The sequence below is a fragment of the Solenopsis invicta genome, chromosome 2, assembly GCF_016802725.1.
Source record: "Solenopsis invicta isolate M01_SB chromosome 2, UNIL_Sinv_3.0, whole genome shotgun sequence".
Classification (NCBI taxonomy): Eukaryota; Metazoa; Arthropoda; class Insecta; order Hymenoptera; family Formicidae; genus Solenopsis; species Solenopsis invicta.
The window spans coordinates 6,501,511-6,527,897 of NC_052665.1; the positions used below are offsets into that span (position 1 = coordinate 6,501,511).

General features: G+C 39.7%; 2 protein-coding genes across 6 annotated transcripts in view; one reads left to right on the forward strand and one right to left on the reverse strand.

Moving 5' to 3' along the window:
• The window catches only part of LOC105200821 (zwei Ig domain protein zig-8), a 308,484-nt gene extending 305,359 nt beyond the window's left edge, over nt 1–3,125 (forward strand). For 4 of the 5 annotated variants that reach the window (XM_011168567.3, XM_011168568.3, XM_011168569.3 and 1 more), the window contains one exon: nt 627–3,125. In XM_011168567.3, the coding sequence (XP_011166869.1) occupies nt 627–718 (92 nt within the window). In that variant the 3' untranslated portion in view covers nt 719–3,125. The remainder of the gene's footprint in view (nt 1–626) is intronic. The other variant, XM_026130176.2, reaches the window with a different exon arrangement.
• Nucleotides 1–26,387, reverse strand: part of LOC113002954 — a 61,617-nt gene that overhangs the window by 21,610 nt on the left and 13,620 nt on the right. The gene's annotated exons all lie outside the window — the stretch shown is intronic.

Sequence of the window (26,387 nt, forward strand, 5' to 3'; positions counted from 1 at the left end):
CAATTCGCCGCAATTTCTCAGCAGCTCGTAATTAAAAATAGTGGAAGAAAAACATTGGCTAATATCGAAAGCGTCAACTTTTAAAAAGTCTTACATAAATTCTTTGCTACGAGATCTGTCATCGCAAACTTGTTGAGAAAGAAGGATTTATCGCGCTTTTCCCCGTTTCTTCTAAATCGTTGATTACTTTGCGATTAATTTGTCGTTAGCGTCGCGCTAGCGCGCGCGACGATATACATTGCTGCAAATTTCTCCTTGAATAATTCCGCGTTATCGGAATACGAGTATAATATATCAATTAATTATCATTGATTCGCCATTGACGCGAGCACTGTTTCTCGTGACTTATACCTTAACGTAACATTAATATTCGATGGTTCTGAGATTGCGTTTGCGTTGATTCATCTGGGATTAGCGAATTCTCTTTTTGGACTGAGAGAATGCATCTCGCCAAGGAGAAACCGCGCCAATTACGGGAAATAATTAGCTAAATTGCATTCCATTTCGACTGGGCAACAAAAAGGGCAATGCGAAGGGAAGAGGGAGGGGAGGGGAGAGGAAACGGCGGGCGAGAATGCCAAGCGCCGCGAGTCTTCAGAAAATTTAAGTGTTGCCCTCTGTTTCAGGAGAGTATCCCGCGGCAATGCAGCACGGCGGTCAGGCCAAGCAACCGAGGTTGTACTCCCTTCTGCTCTGCCTGTGTCTGCTACTTTACTAATTGCTCCATTCCATCGCGCATTTTCGAAGGGAGAAATCGGAAGGCACTTACGCGCGGAGAAAAAAAAAAGAAAGAAAGAAAGAACGAATGAATGAATAAATGAGTGTGTGAAAGAGAAAAAGAGAAAGAGAGAGAGAGAGAGAGAGAGGTATTTCCGTTACGAGTTGCGCGAACATTGGCCAGGTGTCAGAGAAGCCGTGGCGAGATATACGTGCGACGATGCGCATCCGACGGGGACGCTTTTGACTGTGCACCGGAACGATGAACTCTTTTGCAAGGACGCGCCGTTTGTCGATGCAACCGAGCGACGACGGCGCGTCCGGAAAGCTATAGCGCCACACGACCACACGACGATGCTTTTAGCAATGAGACTGCGCGCAATTCGGGATTGCGAATACACGATGATACTGCACGTAAGAGACATGCATCACAGTCACGAAATTCCGATACCTAATAACCGTCGACGAACGATTGGCTTCATTACAACGACAGATTGCTTATTCGGGAATAAAAATAACTGACCTGACGGCTGCGTCTATCGAAAAACACGGATAAATACTACAATTATTGTTCATCGAATAAAACACAACTCCACGTTGTTGACAACTGAATAAAGTGCGATTGAAATTATGATACTCAATAATGTTACCGGAATCACGCTTTTTTACACATCGTTTCTCAGATTTCGTTTCAACATTCCGATGATCAGTGGCTTGATTTAAAATTTCCCTCAAGTTCTCGAAAGCATTGGAACGTAACTTTCGCTTAACTCATTTGTATTTCGCTGAAGATTCTCGAATTCCAATCGTTCGCAACTCGGAGAGACTCTCGAAACAATCGACTCTCTTCTCGGTGCGACTCTGCAAATACCTCTAGTTCGAGGAAAACGTGAGTCTTCTGGGACATGTTGTACACAACACGGACAGCAAAAGATAGAAAGAACGAACGTGTAGCACGTTTAGGCGAAAAGCGACTGAGAGAGGGAGAGAGAGGGAGAGAGAGAAGAGCATGTCGTACGTGTCGCTGGTGCTCGCCTTTCTCTCTCTCTTCCGGCGATTAATTGTGGAATGGACTCGTAGCATCTGCCGACTCGTGGACTTTTAGCTGGCAAGATTGGCGGCGAGTGCATCGAGGAGCGACGAGAGAACGGACGCGACGAATCGTTGCCATGCAACCGCGGCTTTGACCGAGTAGGTATACGCTTTGGAATCCACGCCTGTGTGACCGCCGGCCACTACGATGACGTATGTACCTCTGTGTGTACCGCGATACATCCGATTCTTCCCTGGTGGCATGCACAAGGAACCTTTTGTCGATCCTCCCAGTCTCGTGTTCCAATATTGACGCCGCATTTCCAACCACTGAGGTGAGGAGCGAACGGCGCTCGGCGTAGAAATCTCGAATTTCTACGCCAAGATCGGAAGGTATTGCGGCGCGAAGGGTTGGCGATTACCGCGTAATCGGATCGCGCGTCTCAACTCTGTTCGCTTATCGCCTTTCTTTTTCTTCCGCGCGCGCGCGCGCGCGCGCGGCATCTCGAAATCAATTAGCGGGCGATAAAAGCTTGTAGAGCGCACGCGATTATATTGATCGATGCCGGGTAGCGATTTTCGAATTATTTCTTGGATTTGTCTTGAGTAAAACACGGATCGCGGCGCTGGCTTACTACTTCACAATCGAGGAACGTCGTTGAGGCTAAAGCGGCGCAATTAGCTTACGCGAAATAGAAATTGCGCGTTATGAGATTCAACAGTAATTACGCTTCTGTTCCGCCTCCAGTTACCTCAAAAGGTAAAGAGACAAAGCAAGATTCACCGCGTATAATGATATTTGCATTAAATTCAATCGCTTTATTTGATCCCCTTTCAAAAATTCGAGGAAAATCGGAATCTTTTGCGTTACAAACGCACGAGAAAAAAAAAACATATTTATACGACGGCAATGCTACAAGAGGACTTTTATCTTTTCGAGCAATATTAATATTATAGAACTGCGATTGACAGCGGTATTTTTTTGCGAAGCAACGCGCAAGTGAAATTTATCGTGCCGTTCACGAGCTTTCATAATTTCGCCCGGCGATCATATCTTTGTCATAAAGCAAATTAAAATTTCGTAAACGCACTTCTTTCTGTCAGAATTAATAGAAATAAAGCAGCATGCGCGGAACGTCGGATGAAAATATTTTACGGCGCGGGATTAAAATGAAATCCTCTTAATTAATTCAAATATGCAGAATCTTTCTTTTTTTTCATGTATGTATTTGCATTTGTTTACGCAATCCCGCAAGCACGGATCTGCGTTGGCACAAAAAACAAGAAAAGGAAAAAAGAAAAGGAAAGAAAAAAAGAATCGCGAGATATCAAGTGAATTTATTTTCCTACTTCTCGGGAGAGCATTTCCGTAGAAGGCAGAAGATAATGAAGAAAAGTCGGTCATGCGTGCAATCCATATATAGCGTGCACGCGAGCGCACAGAATGGTGTGTACGCGGCGAGAGTAGCAACGGGAACGCATCGTCGATCGATCAAGTTGCGCGCGAAAGATGCGAGATGCGTCCGATTCAATTAGCTCTCGCAATTCTCTTTTTACAAACAATCGTCTATTTGTCTTTATGAGTGGTGCCGGGAGCTACGGGTATAATATCGAATTTCTGCGCGACGCCCTCAACATGACTCATAATTCTTGCTCGCGCTATTGCTGTCCCATTTGTTTCTTACGTTGCACGTACTTCGTCTACCTTTCGAAACACGTAAAAGCCGTTACGGAAGGATTCATTATTATTATGTTTTTTTTTTAACCTCGCGTTCTTAAATCGCATTTAAAATACCGAAATAAAATTCGTACCACTTTTTTCATTTCAAACTACTTAAAGAAGACTTTTTAAAAATCTTGCAAAAATATCGATGCGACATAACAAACTTGTTCCCGTATATCACCGAAATGCATGAACGTTTAAAAACGACCTTGTTAAAAAGTGATCTCGCGAGATTTTCTATAATTCTTTGGTTCTATCAATCTTTCCAACGGAAATCAGAAGATATGACATTTAGATATTTCTCGTCTACCGACTAGGACCGATCGGGATGCGCGCGCGAATAGCTATTATAGCCGGCGACCGATTTAAAATACATTTAGGAACTCGTAAACGACTTCTTGTTCGGGACGGCGCATAATTCAGTATGCCCGCGTTTCGCCGCCGCCTACGACGAGGGATGGCGAGAAAGGGGGGAGGGGGGGAGGGAGGTGTCGTAACTATTAATAAAACTTGAAGCTGTCGCGAACGTGAACAGGAGTAAATGGTAGCGAAAAATATGAATAATGAATGGGAAAAAAAAGTACGAATAAACGCGCCGCGCGCCCCTCGAGTCGAGAACGCGCGCGTGTGCGTGAATGCGAAAGATGAGCAATATCCGGTATCCGCGATGGAAGAACGTGATTAAAAAAGTTTTCAACGACCAGTAATACAATGGCTCGACCACACGTAAGAACGCCTCTCGTCGTCACCGGATAATCAAGTCCCTGTCCTCCAGCCTCTTACTTCTCGGGCAAAAAGATAACGACCCCTCGGCCCTTTCGGCCGGAGGTGGACGTTTAGTGGACCCTTCTCCACAGAGTTGCCTTTCTCTCTCTCTCTCTCTCTCTCTCTCTCTCTTCATTCTTCCTCCTGGCCGGAAAATCAGCCGGTTATCGAACTACACGGACGGGAAAAAAAGGTGCGAGGGTGAGACGTGAATCGAAGGAGAGAAGGGTAGTGGGCCGCGCGACGCGTCGCCTTCATTTATCAAGTTAACGCGAGGTAACGCTGCATAATGTCGGTCGAGATTCTCCAAGCGGACGACGCGCGGTGTACGCTCGGCTTCGTACTCTACACGCTTTCGCGCGTGTACGCGCTCATACACGCGGGCGTTAATCCTTCCTGTATCCCGCGCAAGCACTGGATTAACACGCGGCTGAACATCGATTGTGAGGGCATTAATTCGATGTTTCATATGGCGGAAGCTATCATCGCGAGTATATCTCAAGACGTAAAACTGCACCCGACGGAAACCAATTAGATGGCTCCAGCATTTTCACGATGACGGAAAATGGAAAGCTCGCAGAGACGCGCCATAAAACTTAACGCTATATCTTTCTTTCTTTTTTTTTTTTTTTTTGTATTCAAGCGCACCATTTTGTTGTATCGCGTCATTAACAGATGTTTACAAATGGCAATTGGCAAAGATTGGCGATAGAAGATAAAAAAAGTTTCTATTCTCGTACGTACACAGAAAAAAAATGAATATTAAATCAACAATTCATTGTTTCATATATAAGGAAGAATATAAAAATCTCTTGGAAGAATTTATAATTTTAAACAGACGTAATTTGTACATAAAGAAAATTTGTCTCTTTATTTATTAAATTTTATTAAGCGTATTACATTTATTAAATTTATTAAACTTATTAAAAATTATTAATTTAATACTAAATTTTTTTCTGTGTAGCGAAACTTTGATAAAAGCATCGTGTAGCGAAGCTTTTAGTGAAAAGGGTTAAAGATCGGGCGCGGAGGTTTTCTCGCGACTTTCCTACGCGAAGGATCCGGCTGATTTATGTGGGAACGTGATTTCGAGGCACTGTAATAATTCAAGATCGCTAGCCATCTGTACTTTTGTTGTAGAGCATCGTGTTCCTCGATACATTTTCAATCCTGGATGGAGAGGGGGGGGGGAGAGAAGGCGGGGGTCGGAAGTGAACACGGCGCTGCGCAATAGCGCAATATTAGGAGGTTCGAGGAGTGCATGCAACGCGTGCCTATCGTCGTTTCTTGGTATTTCCATCCACTTTTATTCTTTACTATAATAGCATCCGACATGAGAATGCCGTTCGTGACCGGCAAACGAGACTCTCTATATGCTCGCGCTTGGTCGGACGTGCTCGTTTTTCCTCTCGTTTCGCTTTTCCGGGACGTCCGCAGCTCCGCGTACGTGCAACCGGCTTTAATTAAAAATGAGCGGCACTTTTTCTCATATTACGTCAACGGGGTAAATGTTATTGTTTCATTTCTGATTGTTACTTCGCCGACTGTCTTCATACGAATTGTTCCTACGTAATCGTATTTCTATTCGAATGAATGAGATAATCAGAAAAATATGATCAACGTCACGTCAAATCTTATTATCTCCATGCAAACGATAATTACATAAAACTTGATTGGAAAAAAAGCAAATAATTTTAGTTCGCACAATTTCTCTCGGAATAAAAAGACAATTTTTTATGATTTTTAATTTACAAAATTGTACGTTGGTTAAAAAAAAATTGTATTTTCGACAACTTTATCGGCACAAATCAAACCAAAGAGCACAGAGCAATTTCCCCTTTACACTGAACAAAGATACGCGAGTCTAATAAAGATTAACGTGTATATTTTCCCGAGAACGTCATCATAAATACAATAATAAACGCATTGTCGAGTGAATAAGCACGGAAGAGCGAGGATCTTCCAACTTAATCTGCCACTTGAGTCAATTTACATCGCCATTTACGTTAGATACTTAGGTCCGCGAAGTACATCGTCCGACAACTACCTCTCCGAAGAGCGCGCCACTCATTAAGGCGCAAAACTAAACGTCGGTATAATTTCCGACTCCGGTTACAAGCGCAGCAGCGGGGTCGTTACCGCCGCGAATTAGAGTCGCGTTACAAAGCCGACGTAGCAAACTCCGCTCTGCGAACGACGTCGTTGCGCGTTTCCCGAACGGAACATTGGCCGAAAACGATACCGAGTCGGGAGAACTAACGAAAGGACGTCTGTCCGGAGAGAGATAAGGCCACCCTCTCGTCTGTTTCTTCATATCGCGAGTGTACTTTTGGATCGTTTACAAGACCTCTTTTATCGCGACGACAGCAATTCCGAGAGAGAGAGAGAGAGGAAAAAAAGAACGTCGAAGTGCATTCGCGCGCGTTTTGGAAAAATGTCAGTAAATTATTTTCCCTGCGATTTAAAAATAAAAACTGATATATTTACGAGCGTGTATATATTTTACGTCGCGTCGCGAAATATCCACGTGGACGCGCATCGTTTTTAAATTCGAAACGAACGCGAACGATACACGATTACGGATTAAACTTTTACCTATCCTGCGCATTCCGTATCTCTTTCGCAGCTAGAGAGCTGGATGGTTCTGTCCGTGTAACAGTTTATAAGGTTTGTACGGTAACTTTATACGGTTTTTATATCTGCAACGAGACGAAACGGCCGCTGCCAAAGCGGATTCGAGCGAAACATAGATACTCACGCGAGAACGAAATGCCTATCGGTCAAAATGCAATTTCGCGTGTAAAAAAAAAAAAAAAAACGTCGCGCGACAGGAATTCTCCGTGAATTTTTACAACTGTTTTAATTTACATCCTAAATAGTTGTATTAAAAAGCAGATTGAATCGCGCTTCGTCGCGATGCGCGTTAGTATTCAGCGACAATCGGCCGACTGCGCGCAGTAGATTCCACACCCGTGTAACACTGAATGTGAAAGTCGAGCGAAGACTCGAGAGTACACGGACTGAAATAAAAGAATGGAAAAAGAAGAAATGCGAACGTGAGGGGGGAAAAAAACGAATAATCGCGTAACAGTTAACATGGAGAGGCGTGATACGCTTAGAGCGTCGTGGCGCGCGGCCGGTGCTAGTCGTTTTTCATTCGGATAGCAGGATACGCAAATAAAAGGAACGGTGCGTGCCGTGGTTTCGTTATTCCACCCCCTCCCCCTCCCCCTCTCCCGCCTCCCGTATCAGTTGATACACGCTCGAATAAGCTCGTACCCGTGAAGGAAATTCTCCGTTTCGTCGAATCTCGATGCTCGAGAACGTAGCTCGAGCGGGAAACCTAATTATGCGAGTTTCGAAAACGATTGTCGTGCGTGAGGAAAACAAGTGGAAAAAGTCGACCGTTTGTCAGACCATTTGATGCGGCCGTTCAATATTCGATAAATCCCAATTGGCTCTCGACAGTTGCACGCGGTATTTTTTTTTCTTTTTTTCTTTTTATTTTCGATCGATCATCTTGATCCGCTATAATAATAATAATATTCCTTACAAAAGTGATGGACATTCTGCGTGAAACGAGTGAAAAAAGATTGGACTAGCCATAGTCTTTCGAATATTGAACAAATCGAATTTATCTCTTCTTCAGTCAATCATTTCGGTTCACTGTAAGATTCGTCGCCAAATGTCAATTTTTTTTTTTCCAATATCCAACAGCGACAAACTTTCAAGTTTTCCAAATATATGTGTAATAACGTTTCGATACACGTCGACCTTTCGATTCTTACGTCGAATATCATTATGACATTAAAAGCAAAATATTTGATTTTCGATCGTTATTGTATAACGACCCTTCTTTCAATCGCTATACATGCATTTGTTAATTTTTAGCATGTGCAAATTTCCAATAGCCATGCCGCGATGTGTATATTTTTCGTTCGAAAATCTGACCAGCGAAATATAAACAGAAAAATGAAAAGGGGAATACGGAAAGTCACTTTCGTTCGTTCGGCGTGGCGCAAATTAATATGCGGCGCGATCCGCCGGCGAGAAAGAGGATTTTACGTGACGATTTATAAAAAGTTAACGCACCGTGTGCGCGCTATCGAGTGCGGGACGCACGACATACGACAATGACAACGATTCGTTAACGTTTCATGTGTGTGTGAGACCACGCAAAACATTTTCTCTTCGCATTTATTCAGCTTTTTACGTTTCCCCAAATTATATTTTCATCGCCGATATTGAAGACAACAAGGACTCTTATTACGTTTAGATAATTTTATTAAATTAAAAAGATTTCAATTACCTTATGAGAATCGTTATCTCCTATATTCGTATAATAAATTTTACTAAATCGTAAAATATATCGTAATCAGAAGCGAAACTGTACTTTGCGTAAAAATCCAAGTACCTCGAGATTTTGTACAATATAAATGTTCTTGGATATTCCGAATATAATGCAATATACGATTAAAAGAGACGCGACGCAGATTTAACGCAACTTATTGTTACACGTCCCTAATGGACGGTTAATAATAGCGGAATTAATGACGAATAATCGAGCGGTTATCGTTTAATGATATTCAGTTCCGTACAATATTCGCATAATAATTATGCGCACACGCAGGTAATGGAAACCGAGTGCAGGCAGTCCCCTCAGCCTAATTTCAACGATTAAATCAATGACCACGACGCCAGGCATTGATATGCGCAATCCGTATTTTCCGCTCGTGTATTACATCTCGCTCGAACGGAATTCGTCAGTTTAATGAATTGAACGAACATTAAACGTGAAGCCATCTGGCATACGCACACAACAGACCATCTTTGTCGACGACGGACTTTCGATCGACTACTTCTCTCGTATGTAAATATGTACTTAAAAGGCTGTTTAGTTGTTTAGTTGGTCTCGACAATATGACGATTACGATGTTATCGTATTTATCACTATACTATGATTCATTTTGTACGACATGCCTGTGTATGTATTCGTGCATGCGTGCGTGCGTGCGTGCGGGCGTGTATGCAGGTGTAATCTCGATATCATTGGTGATGACGGTGAATACGATGTATTAAAAATCAAGGGAAGTAACGTGGGAATTTAGTGTGTAACGTTAGGCGTCATAAACGAAGCGTACCGAGCGCGACGAGGAAGCAACACGTCGCGATGCGCCGCACCGTAAATTACGTTGCGTGTAACGTGAAATACCGCAGGTAATTCGGTAAATCGAGCGGCGATGCGACTTAAATGCAAATGCTACTGACGTCGGCATATATGCGCCGCCACATGCGCGCCACCATGTGTCACACGTGAGACACGCGGTGACGTATTGTTTGCTGTAACATTTGCATTCTAATCGATGTAAGGAAGACGAAAAACTTCTCGCTTCTCAAATCGAACGGCGAATTTGTATGTACGTGAGCGAGGTGATTTTCGTCTCGTGTGCCCCCGTGTCTAGATCAGCGGCGGATCTGGAAGACTCTGAGCGGCCCGACCGAGAGATAGAAAAGATTTCTAAACCTTTATCATACAATTAACATTTTCATTTTTTGCACAGTCTCGGGCAAGCACAATGCGTAAATTAGTCATCAAAAATATTGAAAAAAGCGAACTTCCATTGCAATTCCGGAGGAAGAGAGAGAAATAAAGAGAGAGAGAGAGAGAGAGAGAGAGAGAGAGACAGAAACTCTGGATCCGCCAGTGGATGAAAGAGTATGCCTGTGCTAATTACATTCATAAATCTCACACGAAATTGTATGACGCGGCCACTAAAGATGGCTACGTGCCAGATCGGATAGCTTTAACGTAATCTTAAAATATTCCATGTTCCAGCGTGTGCGCGAATGTACGTACGTATGTATGAACAGAATCGAGCGGGTGATCACTTTTCCGATATTCGATTTGCCGCTCCATACCCCCGCTCTCATTAACCTTTAGCAGGCCAGACGTGAATGGAAGTGAGTTGTTTTTTAATGATCTACAATGGTGTTGTCGCGCGATAATTACAACGTTCACTTTTTCTCTTTTTTCCTCTCTATTTCTCTCTTTCTCTCTCTCTCTCTCTCTCTCTCTCTCTCTCTTTCTCTCTTTTCCTTGCATCTTTTTTCTATATTCCTGTGCACTGCTCGACATGAAAATTGCATACGGACGAACTTTGCGAATCAAACTGCCTCCAAAAATTCTTGATAGCGCGAATGCACACGACGCATCCGCGATACTCGAGCATTCGCCTCCTTCAAGTGACCACTTCTGATACAATCGTCAAAGTCTCGATATCAAATCGAAGAACTGTTGTTATAGCATTTACGTCAACCTGATTTCGAGGCAACTGCGATCGAAGAGCAAAAGCCGGATACTAAATAAATATTATTCCGACAAACTAATACCAGTAAAAAAAAAAAAAATTGGAAATTTCTTGTTGAAAAGATATCAGGTCGTTATGTAAATTTTAGACAATTGAAGATATCAAATTACTGAATGATATTTCTGAAACAATGAAATTTATTACACTTCTTTCATTGCGACTCTCAGAAAATCATTTTCAGAATTTAATTGATATTTGTCTTTTGCTCTTGAGATAAATCTAGATGAGAGAGTTATGTGGATCTTCTTACGGAGAAAAAAAAGGAACCAACCGACAATCCCTATCGGATTAACTAACAATAAAGATACTGTCGACTGATTCCTTCCTGAGTAATGCGCGCACATGTTTGTGCAACACAATATTCTGATACGCTATCGTTGAAGATATCAACAATCACACATGCGAGACTAGAATAATTCATAAAACTTTACACATTGTAAATATGTCAATATCCAAGACAAGATCTTCCGGCCAGGATGCCGGCGTCCAAGCGTGATCAATCCGGTCTGACCGAGAAAAGCTTCGTCTGGACTTACCGATCTCTCTCGCGGAAAGGAGACAGGATCGAAATTATAGCTGTGAATATGTAAGTATAAGCGGAAAAAAAAACATAACGCGCGAAAGTGCAATTTGTCTCGCATCTCGGGGGAAACCGATCGGAAAGATGGCGGAAAAAAAAGCGGGGAAACTTTAAGGCTCTCTCTTTTCTAAATCAGTTTTCAGAGATAGAGGACAAAAAGGAAGAGAGAGATAGAGATTTAGATAGAATACATCTAAAATACGTTACATGTTGTAAAAAAAAAAGAAAAGGAAAGGAAGGAGGCCACCGCCGTGCGAATCACAGAAAAGGAGATAGGGAATGAAGAGGGAAATAAAGATAGGTGAGGTTGAATCAAAGCGAACTCGCAAGTGTATAAGAAGGCGCGCGAATGGAATTGCTCGGGGAAGTTTCGAAAAAACTTGGCATTCCATTCGCGATCCCAGCCACGCGGAAATTCTCCTCAAGGTCGCACTTCTCCACCATCTCCCGGCGAATCCCCCTGGTGCGAGAGGGATAATATCGGAAGAACTTGGAATCATCGGCTGATATCGGGCGTCGTCGCACGATCAGTAGCGCGAAGAAATGCGGTGCGATTCGATTTGCGATCTAATCTGATGCAATGGCGGGCGGCAGGTACGCGGCGAAAGAGAGAGACAGAGAGAGAAAAATACTTTCTCTCGACGGATAGTTGGTTATGCGGATTTGAATTTTAGATGCGATCGCGCAGAGTTCCGTTCGTATCCGTTAATTGTGAGGAACGATCGCGCGCGAGTGTATATGAAATTAGTAATTGATTGTCGAACGATGAACGGTCCCGATAAAGTGCACGTGCTAATGAATAACGTACAATTTCAATAAAAATTCTGACGGTCGCCATACGCGCGAAATGATAGGCGTAAAATACTTTCCGAAAACAGATATTGGAAACTGATTTGAATTTCATTATATAATATATTGCCCTGTTAATTAATCGTTCCAAGTTTTAAATTTATTGCATTTAAATCTTATTTTATACATTTTAAAGAATCAAGTCTATGAAGATTTCGAAATAACTGTTATGATATTTTAAATGTATTTGTTAATTATATTCGTTCTGCTCACAACTCAATTAATATTATATTTAATAATTAATACAATAGCGCATAATTTTATACAAGAATATTTTCATATTAAATTAATACTTTTAATATAATGATACATAATTTAATTCTGTGAATTATAAAAGATAAATTTGTTTAATTTAATTTCTACTCGTGTCAGACAACAAAAAGGATAGAAAATTCGAACACTGAAATCAAGAATTATCAGCAATTTTATATTTCCAAAAAAGTCCGAGATAGATCGAGCACAGGTCGGATCGAGCACCGCATATCGGAACACTGCCAGTTCCGTGTTGGACGTTACTAATAAGTGGCCGTGTAAATATTATCGAATTACTTCGATCCACTCGTGCGAGAGTAGTTAATTAAATTAAATAAGAGACAAGAGTGATAAAATGTGTCGCGACAATGATGTTCAATGGAAAAAAAAAAAAATGGTGCCGTTTACACCCACGCGTACATACACACGCATATACTCACACACGCATATGCAAACAACAGACAGACAACACGCAGAACGTATTCGCTCGAGCGCGCGAGCGTATATCCCTCTATTAACGCGGGATACGAGAAAACTATAAAAGAGATCATCCTCGCATTCATCGATCGAATTTATGTTTCCTCGGACACGTCGCGTTGTACGCGGCGGTGTAATAAGTTTCTATCCGTTTTACATTTCTAACTCGTTGTGTTGCGTTCACATCGTACCATTTATAGATAGGCTAATATACCTAATAAGTGTTTCGTCTAGCCTACGATGTATATTGTATCTATAATCAGAAATAAATTATCGACAGAAATAAATTATCGACAGTTCTAGTGTTGCAACTACATCGCCGCAAAATTCATCTCGCCCTCTACACAACGTAAGTACAAATTATTATTTTTGTGTCGGCTTAGTTTATGTCACGAAGTGATACATTGACGTTACGTTAAAATAAAAATCGGAAAATTACCAACAGTATAGGGAATTAGTTTCCTATACGTATTATAAATACACGGAAAAAAATTTAGTGTCAAATCAACTATTTATTGTTTTATATATAAGCAAGAATATAAAATCTTCTTGGAAAAATTTATAATTTTAAACAGACGTAATTTGCTTACATGAAAAGAACAATTTACTTCACGTAAGCAAATTATGTCTGTATAAGATTATAAATTTTTCCAAAAAGATTTTATATTCTTGCTCATATATGAAACCATGAATTGTTGATTTGATATTAATTTTTTTGCGTACAAAAGAAAATATAAAAACTAATTTGCCACCAATAAAAAATTTGATATTTTTTTCTTGCAGTTTGTATTGTCGATGAAAGGCAATTTATCAAAACACAAATTTCATTAGCGATCGAAAATAAATGGAAGATAATGAAGTAAAGAATAAAAAATAATGCTTTGTGTATTTATAAATATATGAGATAGCAGATTTAATTTTTTTTTTTTACTTCGATTGATTTAATTTCAAAATACACGTGTGCACAGTAAAACATCGAAAGTTTGAATTGCTTGTAAACAACTGAGCGTTTGATCGTTGGTAAAACAATAATAATCTTACAATGTTGAACATTATCCAATCTCCGCGAAAGAATGGCAGTTGAAGTTGACGATGACGAGGACCTTCTGTATTACTTTAACCGATAGCTAACCATCGTCGGCACCCACTCGACGATCTCGCGCGCGAAAGCGAGGGAGAGCGACACCGATGAAGGATAAACGTTAGACACGCAAGACACGAATTTGCATGGACGATGCATTATCTCTACACGTGTAATGTGACATCCCTATCGCGCGATTACCGAAGGGAAAGCCCGCTCGCAATTAGACCTCCTGCGGTTTGGCCTAAGCTGATCTCAGACGATTACCTATTCCGCTTTGCTCTGTCGAGTCCCACTAAACCTTTCAATTTATTCCGGGACCGCTAATTTGTTATAGTCGCACGTGTGTATAGCGTGTGTGTAATCGCGCGTAATGCAACACGCTACCAAAGCTGCTGCCCTGCGAAAACTTTGCCGGTTAAAGTAATACAGAAGATTCCGAACAAGCCGTTTCGCTTTACATATTCATAATCTCTAGTACTTTCGAAATCTCGCGACAAAATATATTTGCGCTTATCCTTGCTATTTTGAGCGAGCTGTCGATCTCTTTGAATATTTTTGTGTTCCTCGTCATTTTCTTTTTTATTTTTTTTTTTTTTTTAAATCAGTATTCACATAAAGGTAGACGAAGACGTCAAAGTCTAAAATTTTCAACGTCTGTGTAAAATATATTTCTTGTAAGAAAGAGGTGAAAAATGTTCCATATTAAAATTTCGTATCTCGGATTTGACTGCAGAGAGGAAAGCCATTAAAATAAATGATCGTACTTCGCCAGATGTCGCGACACCGAAATACGTCTCTTCGAGACAACCGCGATTCCACATTCAGACAGCATCCCGCTATGAAAAGTAGCAATGAAGATGCATTGCGACAAACTTGCAGGAATGTGGCGCGTGTGCGGCGTATACAAATGTCGCGACCAACGCCCCACTCGGAAACTCTGGACGATTATTGTACGGGCGTGCTTGTATCACGACTTGCACGAAATCTGCGGTGTCAAATTTTAGAGAGAGAGAGAGGGAGGGGGCGGGGGCGCTTAATTCATATTTTTCTTTTAACGAAAATGTAAAAATACCAAATTATTACGGCGTGAATAAAACTGAAGAATATTCTGTGACCCAGGTTTCACAGCTGTTAATGGATAACAAAACCTTCTTCGACTTATTCTAAGTAAATTTTAATTAAACTGGATTTTAATTTACAGTTTAGTTACTGGGTTATTTAATATCGGATACTGCAAAAATTGAGAAAGAAGATGCTATGCAAATCAGAATTTTCTTCAAGAAAAAAATCGACTTTGAGTTAATCAAAGAATGTTATAACGTGGAATAATTATGGCGTATAATTATGAATTACAGATTCATCAACAAGAAAATTACGTAATCTCTTTCAGCGAAGAATACATAATGAAAGCATGCGCAAATAAACAAGCGGATTTAACAAACGGATAACTATAGAAATTGTCTTATATACGAGATAAACGAAGGAAATCAATTACGCAAATAATTTTATAACAACTTTGAAAACGCTACATATTAATTTAAGTCTATTACTGATCAATTGTAATCCGTTTAATGCTTTCCACGAATGTCACAAATGTACGTAAAATTGATAAGAATTTTCAATCTCTGTACATCAACTCTCCAATTTAAATTCACTTGTTCATCAACTCTTTATCATCCCCGCGTCGGCAAAAATATTAAAACTGAACAATACATTACAAATCTACACTATGACAACAAGTAACAGGAAAAAATAAAATGCAGCTGTTGCTTTGCATTCCTTGACCTGTCGTTGCCCTTTATAAGAGGGGAGGGAGAAAAAAGGTGCGCCGGTGATGTCAGGACTTAATGAACGCAGATAAAGTCGAAAATGAAGTTGATTGCACGACGACACATATTTGCTAGCCATCGAAAAAAATATTCGCGAGTAGACCTCTGCGTGTGCTGCCGTTTATTCAGGTATCGGTAGGCGGACGGATAAGGGGTGAGCCTGGCGCAGCGCGCGCTTTCTGTGGTATTGATTACAGCCTCCTATCCAGGTGCACAAGCAGGGTCAAATCTGCCCCTCTCTCTCTCCACCACCGTCACCTCCTCCTCCTCCTCCTCCTCTTCATCCACCCCTGCTGGCAGCTCTTCGTCCCTTTTCCTGGTCTCCCTTTCTCCACTCCCTCTCATACCTAACCCTCTCTCGCTCTATCTTTCTCTCCCTTTCTCTTCAGAGACCCGACCTCTCCTTCGTTACCAACTTCTATCTCATTTCCACTCCCTCCCCCAATCTCTCTCTCTCTCTCTCTCTCTCTCTTCTTCCATCTCTCGCCTCTCTTCGCTTCGGTCCCCTAGCTCTGGCACGCTGCCCCATCTGCGCGCGTATCGAGTGCAAAAGGGAAAGAGAAAAATATGTACATCGACACGTGACTATATAGTCACTCTCGTATCGGATAGATTCAGACGCATTCATTCGTATGTAATCGCAGATAGATTCCAGGGAGCATGTGTTTTGCACGCGACTCGTCATCGAAATAGAAACTGTGACGAGCGAACGAAAGAATGTTCCATCGCGCGTATTTTTGCGCGCACTCATCAGACCATGATGATGCTCAAACAAAAACGATGCCTAATTTCAAAAGTTCTATTAGATACTCTAATCAGCAAAAGTAAGTATGCTTCAACTACGAAGCAAACGTTATAGCTCTCGATTTCCCTTTTGTTGTCTTTTCACATTGGCATGTACATTTTTCGGCTGACAAAGCCGAGGAAGAAACAATGCGGGGCGAAGAAGCACAATTCCCGACGACTCGGCTGTTTGTCTTTCAATTGGCACATACGTTCGCGTTCATTTGTACGTACATATCGTATATACGTGTCGTATCGTACATACATGCCTCTTGGATATAGAACCTTCGATATAGAATCGATCTTCGAGCCTAGACTGCCATCGGTCGATTCATCCTCATTACGTCGTCGTTGGTATCGGTTGAATTTTCGCGGCATCGATCGTCGCCAACCAGTGTGCCTGCCAACCAGTCAGCCAGCTAGCCAAGCCGCGCCAACCGAGCGAGCGAGCGAGCGAGCGCAGCCATGCAACCTCGAGAGAGTGCATCGAGCCATCCCCAGCGCGGGACTATCGCACTAACAGCAACAACAGTCTCTCGCCTAGCCGAGCTGCTGAAGAAAGGTCCGGAGTTTTCCCCGGGAATTCCCGCGACTCGCTCGCTACCCTCGTCGTAATTAGATCGCGCCTGCCTTTTTCTCGACGGAGGCAAAAGAAACGAGTCCTCCTCCCCGGACTCGTTACGACCTACCCCAGCTCGAGGAGAGCGAGAGGCTATACGCGTCATGACGGCGATCTATATCGGTCGATTTTTCACTCGTTAGAACGCTTTTGCTCTCGAACTTGTCGTCGGTGCCTCGTAATACGTTTATGTTAATGCGGAAGTCCGTTCTCTCTTTCCCCCCCTCTCTCTCTCTCTCTCTCATAGCTGCCGCTGTTGCGGCGCGGGACGACGAATGGAAATCGAAGGGCGGACCTCGAGGTGTAGCGCCGGTATATTTACCGGGCAAATGCAATGCGCATTTCGGTGAATTATCGACGTGGACTGTGCTCTCTCGGTTAATCCTGGGAAAGTATGCTGCAAGCTCTTCATAGAATTCACGCACGTCTTCGAATCAACGTGAATCTTTGATACACATCGTTACGATAAAGTAAAAATTCGATATTCTGTACACAAGTGCCCTGAGTGAAATCTAGCGTCTCAAATATTTACGTGTTTGCCAATTGAATAATAATTTAAAAAGGGAGAGTCTGTATGTACCTCTGCGGAGAGATCTTCCTCTGTTGCGCGATCGCGATCTTTCAACGCGAAATTGCGCGTCGCGCGGCAACGTCGCGCCGTTATTACGCGATGAGAGTGCGTGTCGGCTTAATTAATGTATGGGCTAACATTGTAACACTATTGTGACTGTAAACAGATGTACTCGATCGGTGCGCGCGGTTTAGGCCTGAAAAATATGATCGCGCGCACTCGCCACGCAGCCGTCTAACGGATCGATATTACCGGCTGGCGAGCCGTTATTAAGAACTGGCATTACCGCTCGCAATTTACCGTGGCCAACCTCGAATGACTCCCAAACCAGCGCTTGTATAATGCGGGAGCCCACGGAACGAATATATTTCCGCAGGTCGCGGTGTGACGAATTATTCGCGAATAGAAATTGTTACGATTCTCCGGAGATCTTGGCGAGTGTATGGGCGTATCCTCGCCGCGCATTTAAGCGTTAAGCGTTATTATTTCATTCTCGTTTTGCTAGTAATTTTAGTGACATCTTTGCCGACAAGTCAAATTGTAAGTCGAGAGTGACACATCTCTCATCTACAAATATTATACATGTACAATAAGAATTATATTATAGATATATAGATGTGAAGCAATAAAATAACATAAGGATTTATATTGAAGATACTTTGATCTAATCAGTTGACTTTAAACCTTGTGTTGAAAAATCACGATCGTTTTTCTCCGCAGGATCCTTTTTTCAATTATTATTCGATAAATAAACATGTAAATATTTGAGATTTTACTTGCGTACAGAATATCGATTAGTAATTTGTTTATTATTTGAGCCCAAGTTACTAATCGCTCCTGCAAGAAGCTCGTGTCTCGATAAAGAAACTAATTCAATTGAACTTTTTTTCGTTGGTGATACGCGAAATTCAAGGAGAGTTTGAAGAGACCGTTTTCAATCTTACAATCGTATTTTTTTTGTTTTAAATAATTTTTATTATGTATATTCTCAAGATTGTCAAAAATATGACAGAAATATAAAATCACACGGTTAAAAATTTGTCACTGCTATAAAGAAATGTACGTGTTGAATATTGCAAATGATGAAAAAAATATCTCGCCAAATGTGAAAATAAATTTAAACGTGAATTTATAAAATGGATAATGCGATATTTCATATAATCGTCACTGAAATAGAGTAGAATGAAATAGAATAATTTTTTTCAAACTGCGGAGAATGATTGACGTAAATTATAAGTAAATGGTTACATAATTAATTGAAATGCAATTTTAGATAATCATTTATATTCATATAAATGACGGAGTAATTGAAACAAATTTGTCGCGCCATTTAATCGATTGAATTAATTAATTAATCAATGAAACACTGAAAGGCAAGGAAAAGATGGAATCGTTCCATTAGTTACATTTCTCGAATCGTAATCCGCGACAAAGGAGCGATGTATGTGACTGGAACAAATTAAACAGCGGCAGATAAAACGTAGCGTCTTCTTTTTTGCACGATCCAAACAGTCGATACAAGTAGACGTTACACGTTGGGAGAACTATTTTTATTGAACTTCACAGCACAAGCGTTTCGAATGGGCTTTTAATCGCTTGGGAGAGTGTGTGAGGAACGTATAATTAATTTTCAGAAGTTCCATCACGAAGTTTCGGCTCACGTTTCTAATTAAACCGGCGCCGAACGAAAGTATTTGAATTAGTTTTCTAAAAAGCCATTTTTTTTTACTGCAACCGCACGCGTCCGAAAATCGCCGTTCTACTCGCGTGAAAATACACGAGATATTTTGCACATGAGATAATAATGCGCTATACAGCTTCGCCACTGGTTTACCTAATAGAACAATAGTGAATGGTATCGCATACCTTGATAATGCGATATTCGAAAACACACATCATAACATGGATATCGGACAGCATATTCCAAAAATCTAACACTATTGTAATCGCAATATCACGTAATCTGTTAATAATTTTGGATAATTTACAACTTTGTATATAGTACACATATCGTGTGTCATTTGTAATTTTAAAGTACATTCGTTACCGAAGTAATTTATATTCGCGTATCACACGTGACACTTAAAAAGTTCTTTTTTTTTTTAGAAAAAACCATTTCCGTAAATTCTCTTTAAATCCAACATTTTATTTGCCGCTTTGCATATAGGTAAAGGGTTAGTAATATTTTAATGAGATACATATTATTACACTGGAAAAGAGATCTTGTACGTATGTGGCTCGAAAAGAAAGTTTTTCTTTTTTCTTTTTCTAGATTGTCATCCCTTCAAACCAGATTCACGCATATCACTAATAATTGCGCGGCAAAGTGACCAACTCTGCATCAAATCAGTTTTTCTTCTTCGCATTTTAATCCTGAATAAATTATCGTTACATCATGTAACTTGAAGGTATAATATGAGACAGCACGCACCCGCGCACAATGGAAATAAATTATTAGAGTTAAGCTCCATGATAAAGCAAAGGGAAAGAAAATTATTTCACGATAATATAAGAATTAATATCTCACTGTGCGCAACCGTAGTACCAGGTTGGATTTGTTAGAGTTAAATTCTGCGGGCACAGACATTGAGAGAATCAATAAACGCGCCGCGTTCAAATAACGGTTGTCTAAACCCCGGTTGTCTAAAAGTCCCGGAGAGATTTATACACAGGCAGGGGGGTTTACGTGGGTTTCGGCCTACCTCGAGCGAGATTCATATATTCACGATTCACGGCTAAACCGGCATTTTAAAACGCGCGGAAAAAGCCGAACGTGTGCCGCAAACAATCGATAAAAACGTTTATACTTTGAAACGGTTACGGGTCTCGGGAGTCCTATTTTTCGCATTACGAAAATCCCTATCTGAATATAAGATGTGGTCGTGCCGCGTCATAAAAGGAAACGTGATGTGTACTCGAATTCCGTTAACGACGCATAGCATTTTCGAAAATTACGTCTCGAAGCCGTGGGGCCGCGAGCGCCGAAAAGATTTAATAACGAGCCATTAATCTTACTTAAGCGGCTGTATCAAATGACAAATTTTTGGCGACGATAAAAACCTTTCCTTCCTAATCCTCAATTCGGATCATAAGCAGGGCCACTTTGTGTGCTCGTTCAACATTTAATTGCAACGAGACCGCGAGATTGCGACGTTGGAAGCAACGTAGAAGTGAAGACGGATTTTTAGTATATTCTCTATAGGTCTGTACAAAAGATCTATACGTGCAGAATCGAAATGGAAAGTATTGATAGAAATTGTACGAAACTTTATGTTTTTTAAAATATTTCAAACTCTGTTCGAGCATAAATATATTCCCAGTGCATTTTTCTAAATACTCTAAATGGTGAATGTGTGCGGTTTGCTTTATCTACGTAATTTCGTGTATTCGCTAAAAATTACACACGATGCCCGATAGTGATTGAACAATAAATAAAATTTTGTTATTAGCACAGACATAAAGCTAAAGCTTGCAATATTTAAGGTTTTTTTAGAAGAATTGAAACGATCAGCCGCCAACAATGTTGGCGAGGAGATTTATCTCCCTGGCAATACACAACGTCATCGCAGGGCGCGTAACGCGTGCGCTTAGATTCCGTCTGCACTTTAAGGCACGTCTGCTTTTCACGAAGGCCGTTGCGGTACGTACGTGTTTGCGCGTCTTCCTCCCGCTTCTCGAGTTCGTCTTTTTATCCGCGAGTCGTTCGCCCCGGGCGACCCACTTTTGAAACGGACCGTATCGCGTGAGAATGGGACGTCGTCTTGAGGGAAAGATATATTTCGTTATTATGAAAATAGCCGATCTTCAAAGAGTAAGATCGCTCCAGCCGTTTCTGGGGCGGACGGGCGGACGGATGGTAGAAACACGAGCGGACGAATTTCTGCGTGTCTTCCTCCAGAGCACACTCAAAACCAAATGCATGATTTATGTGTTCGAAATCGTTAAAGAGAAAAAAAACCCGGTATCATTAAGAATGAATGAAAGTATTCCGTGTGTGTAGTTGCAGCCAACACGAGTAAAAGGATTGCCCAAAGAGATAATTGTATAAAGATACCAATTAGATATAACACTTCAATCATGTTTCAGCTGTTTTTTTAACTTTATTATTATTATATTGAAAAATGTCATACGAGTTAAAAAAAAATTGCCCTTATTTTCAAAATAAAATATATACTTCTACAATTAAATCTAAAAGAATTAACTACCAATTTTTACCCACTAATTAGAATCAAAAATATTTTTCAAAGATTGAGGAAAACTCGCTGAAAGAAAATAATCAAATGGTCAGTAAATGTGAAGACAAAAACACTTTTTTGTCTTTTCTATCTAAAATAGCAAAATTGCATCGAGTGTTCCGCGATAATGACACGACGAAATATATTTTTCGTTCAAGAATTATATAGCTAAATTTTTCTCGAATAGTTGTGTATTTTAAAATACATTTATATTATTGTAAAATTTTTATTAAAATTAACTTTGCAAGAAATATTTCAATGTTAATTAATTTTGTTAGCAATACTTACGGGAAAAGAATTAAATTTATTAGCATATTCGTTAATTGCGACCAAACATAAATAAAGAGATACGCAAAACTTCTATACAAACAGAGAGAATTACTACTTAATAAAGCATATACATTTTCCTACGCTCACTGATTGAGTGTACTTTACTTTCCACAGAGTTCGAATATACATAACATATACTTGAAAATTTGCAGGAAAACATGCAAATATATATTTAGTATTTTTCTACGTTATTTCCGCAACATACTTTATGTATGTTATTAAAATGCCATTAGCGTTTGCATATTGTATATGTTTCTGTATAAAATTAATCTGTAGCTTGTATACGGGTCTTTATTCTGATTTAATTACATATATTATATAGAACTGTTCGCGGCAAAGCCTAGGAAAGGGAAACATAAACCATAGAATTTAATCCGCGTATGTACACGTACTTGCGTGTGCGCGCGTATGCATGCGAACGCAGACACGCGATTACTCAGAAAATATACTTCCGTAAAAAAGAATCAGCCGGCTGATTTTCGCGAGCCAGTTAACATCAAACGACCGTGTTTGTCGACGTGAATTACACGGAAAGAAACTTCTCCGCCATTCGAAAGTACTAATTAAACTGTGGGGTACACTTTAATGCTTAGCGGCGATTTTGTTTTTTATTCTTAGACCGCAAACCGTCCTCACGATGTCTCGCATTATATACTCGGTCGGTTTGCGTGCGACCATTTTAAAATTTACCTTTAATTTCACGTGGGAACGCGCGTTTGTCTTTCGGCAATAAGAAATGGCATGCATAACGTAACTTTGTGATAGTACACTGCAAAGTAATGACACGACAAACTCTTCTGTCTGTTCATTTATTTTTTAATCTCTATAAAATCTAACGAAAAAAATGTATTTAATAATCGGTAATGATAAATCGAAATCTCTATCTAACTATTAACAAAGAGAATTTATCCACTTTATCTCAATAATGATGTAAAGAAATAAGATTATTCCATATTATTAATATAATATTAATCTGATACTTAAAATTCTTTTAGATAACTTTTTCTTTAAGAAAGTGAATAAAAATCTGATATTTTTTTTTACACTTTTTTAATTTGCAACGCTTGAATATTTTACATAAACTTTTATTTTAAAAATCTAAATTCTAAGACTGTAAGAAATCTTTTTTCTCCTTTTTCTACTCGTGACGTAGACTCGCCATTCATTTACTTCTCCTGAGTCAACGAGAAGTCTCTCGTATAACAGCGTCGTATAACAGGTCGAGTGATTTCACGCTTCTTCAACTACGAACGAGACGCGAGGATAAATTAACACGGTGTAAAAAGATATTACGGAAAACGCAAAAAATATGATAAACGAAAAAATATGATAACCAAAAAAGCGACGTTGAAAATTTTGCTAGGTTGCAAGTGCGAAAATGTAATAGTACCGTTATATTTGGTGAGATAATATAGAAACGGTCCAAAAGCGGTTTCGCCAGGGGAAATTTTCGCGTACATCCACATCATTCGTATGTTTCACGAGCCTTGCATGCGAGATTGTTCTCTTGACGAATCAAATTTTTGACACCACAAAAATAGGAAAACTTTATTGCGTTCGATTGAATACGTGTCCTGTGATACTTATTCCAAATCTTACGTTACGGTAGATATATTTAAAGTAAATATTTTACGTCCGACGTTTCTCTCTTTCAACGCGCGCCAATTTTATAAAATATTTATTATTTATTATTTTTTGTTGGACACTTTAATTTCATCATCTAAACTCTATACAATATACAGTAGATATTTGTAGTAAATTCAACAGAATAAAGTGACGCAAAAATCACGGATTTCTCTGTATGTTTAAAAATTTAGGGAAACCAGAATTTTATGACATATAGTTGATATATTTATGAAACAGTAATATTGAATCAAATATTATTAGCGAAGCATTTAGAGAAATTAAACGTTAATAACCATAACGGATTCTCTCTCTCTCTCTCTCTCTCTCTCTCTCTCTCTCTCTCTCTCTTTCTATGTATATATTAATCGGATCAACTCAAAATATGGATCGGAGATATCGACACGATGATATTGACACGACATTTCAGTAACTCTCACTAATTACTACCTATCAAAGAGGGGGACAGGGTGAGGGCTCTCGTTAAAGCCACAAAGTCGACCAATGCGGATGCCAGTGTGAAATGGACAGGTCGTCAAAGCATGAGAAAAAAAGGCGAGAGGGAGAGAAAGAGAGTCAAACGTTTTCTCGTAATTATAAAAGCAAAGTGGAACTGACACGCTTGCGTGACAGTTTTATCTTCCAGCCTCTTCATCGTTCACATATCAATTTGTGATTCAAACAGTGATCACATACACACGAAAAAAGAACAATTCCTTTTTCATAGCTTCCCTTTTTTCTCTCTCCTACTTTTTGGCAACGTGTCAACTGAGTACATCAAATCTAGTCGTGTGGTATAATAAATGAAATAAAAAAATTTATCGTCATTGATAGATCGATTTAAATTTGAATGTAAATGCCTTGTGCTCTCCTCCTTATTAGCTATGACATGAATGCCGCGAGGTAACAGCGCATATCGATCAATACTTGTAATTTCATGATGAAACGTTAAATTTTTCAAAAATATGTCTTCGAGATCGATCATTAGTAAAATTATAAAAAAAACAAATTTATTGAAATTTCGTATCTCTGTTACCGTGAAGATGCTTAATGTACATTAGATTAGAACAAATTGCTTTTCTATTTTCGCATATCAAAATGTTTCCTGTATAATTTTCAGGCGAATGAGTGCGCCTGAATAGGTTACTTAAATAAGTCAACTCTCAATTTTATCATCGGAAAATCATTGAATTTAGATTGACCTGCTTTACTCAATAGCTTCAATTATTCCGCTTCATCCAATTTACTTCTTTGGATAAACATTTTTTTTTTTTTAGAGAATAAAATAAATTCTCGAAAAGTATATAATTCATAAAGAAAATGCAGCGGCGTAAGAGGGACTAGAAAATTATTATCCTATTTTTTATATAAAACTTTAATATGTGTCATTAATTAAATTCTTAAATAAGTTATTAAATACAAAAAATGAGAATCCAAAGATACAAGATGCTAAATTTATGTTTTAAATACGGAAATGGATAATAATTTTTCCATTTCAGTCAAACTCGATTTGGGTCACAATTTATTTTCGATAAAACTTTTAAGGGGTACTTTCTAGAATTCTCAAGAAAATGTCGGAACTAAGACTCTGTCTCTCTCTCTCTCTCTCTCTCTCTCTCTCTCTCTCTCTCTCTCTCTCTCTCTCTCTCTCTTCGGGAAAGAGTCAAAAGTCTGTCAATTATATCGAATTTCGAAAAATTAGATGTCTTGAGAGAAAATCAGCGAGAAGACTGTGTCTAAATATACTTAAGGATTAATCGCGGCCGTTTAAATCGAAAGGAAACGACTTCCCAATGTAAATCTAAATACTTAGCGAGTTTTCAACCGGAACGTTGAAGACTACGGCAAAGAGAAGAGTAGCGTCTCCCTTGAGGTGGGGTGTTTCTGATGCTGTATATTTTACGCGGTTAGAGTTTCGTGTTGAAGCTGGGTTAAGCTGAACCCTGACCTGTACTCTGACTAAGCCAGAGTTCGTTTCGACGCCAGTATGCTTGCCGACTGAAATATTCACCGTTCGTCCGTTTCACCTCTCTCTTTCCATCTCTTCTGCTCCTCCCCATCCCCTCTCTTTCTCCTCTACGATCACCCTCATCCTCTACAACCTATTCTCGTACTCTTCTTTACATGTAAACCTTTATCCAAAATGTAATTCCGCGACTGCGCATACATGTACTAAATGTCACTAATTTTTTGAACAATAAAGATAAAGAGAACAACGCGAAAGACGCAACGGTCGCAAAAAAAAAATGCAAAAAAAGTCTGTCGATTGATTATAAATTGAGAAAAATTGTATCGTTACTGATCTCATATAGCTAGTAATTTTCTCATTATCACTCATAACTTTTGTAAATAATATAAAAAATGAAATTTTTCACGTGGTATTTATTTGTATGCTCCGCTCTTTTTATGGAAAAATTAATCTGAGAGTTAGAAACATTAAATATAAACAGTTTAATCACAAATTAATTATCACAATTTCTTTCAGAACAATAAAGTTTTTTGGTCTAATTTTTTTATACATAGATATTACGAATGACATACAGCTAGAAA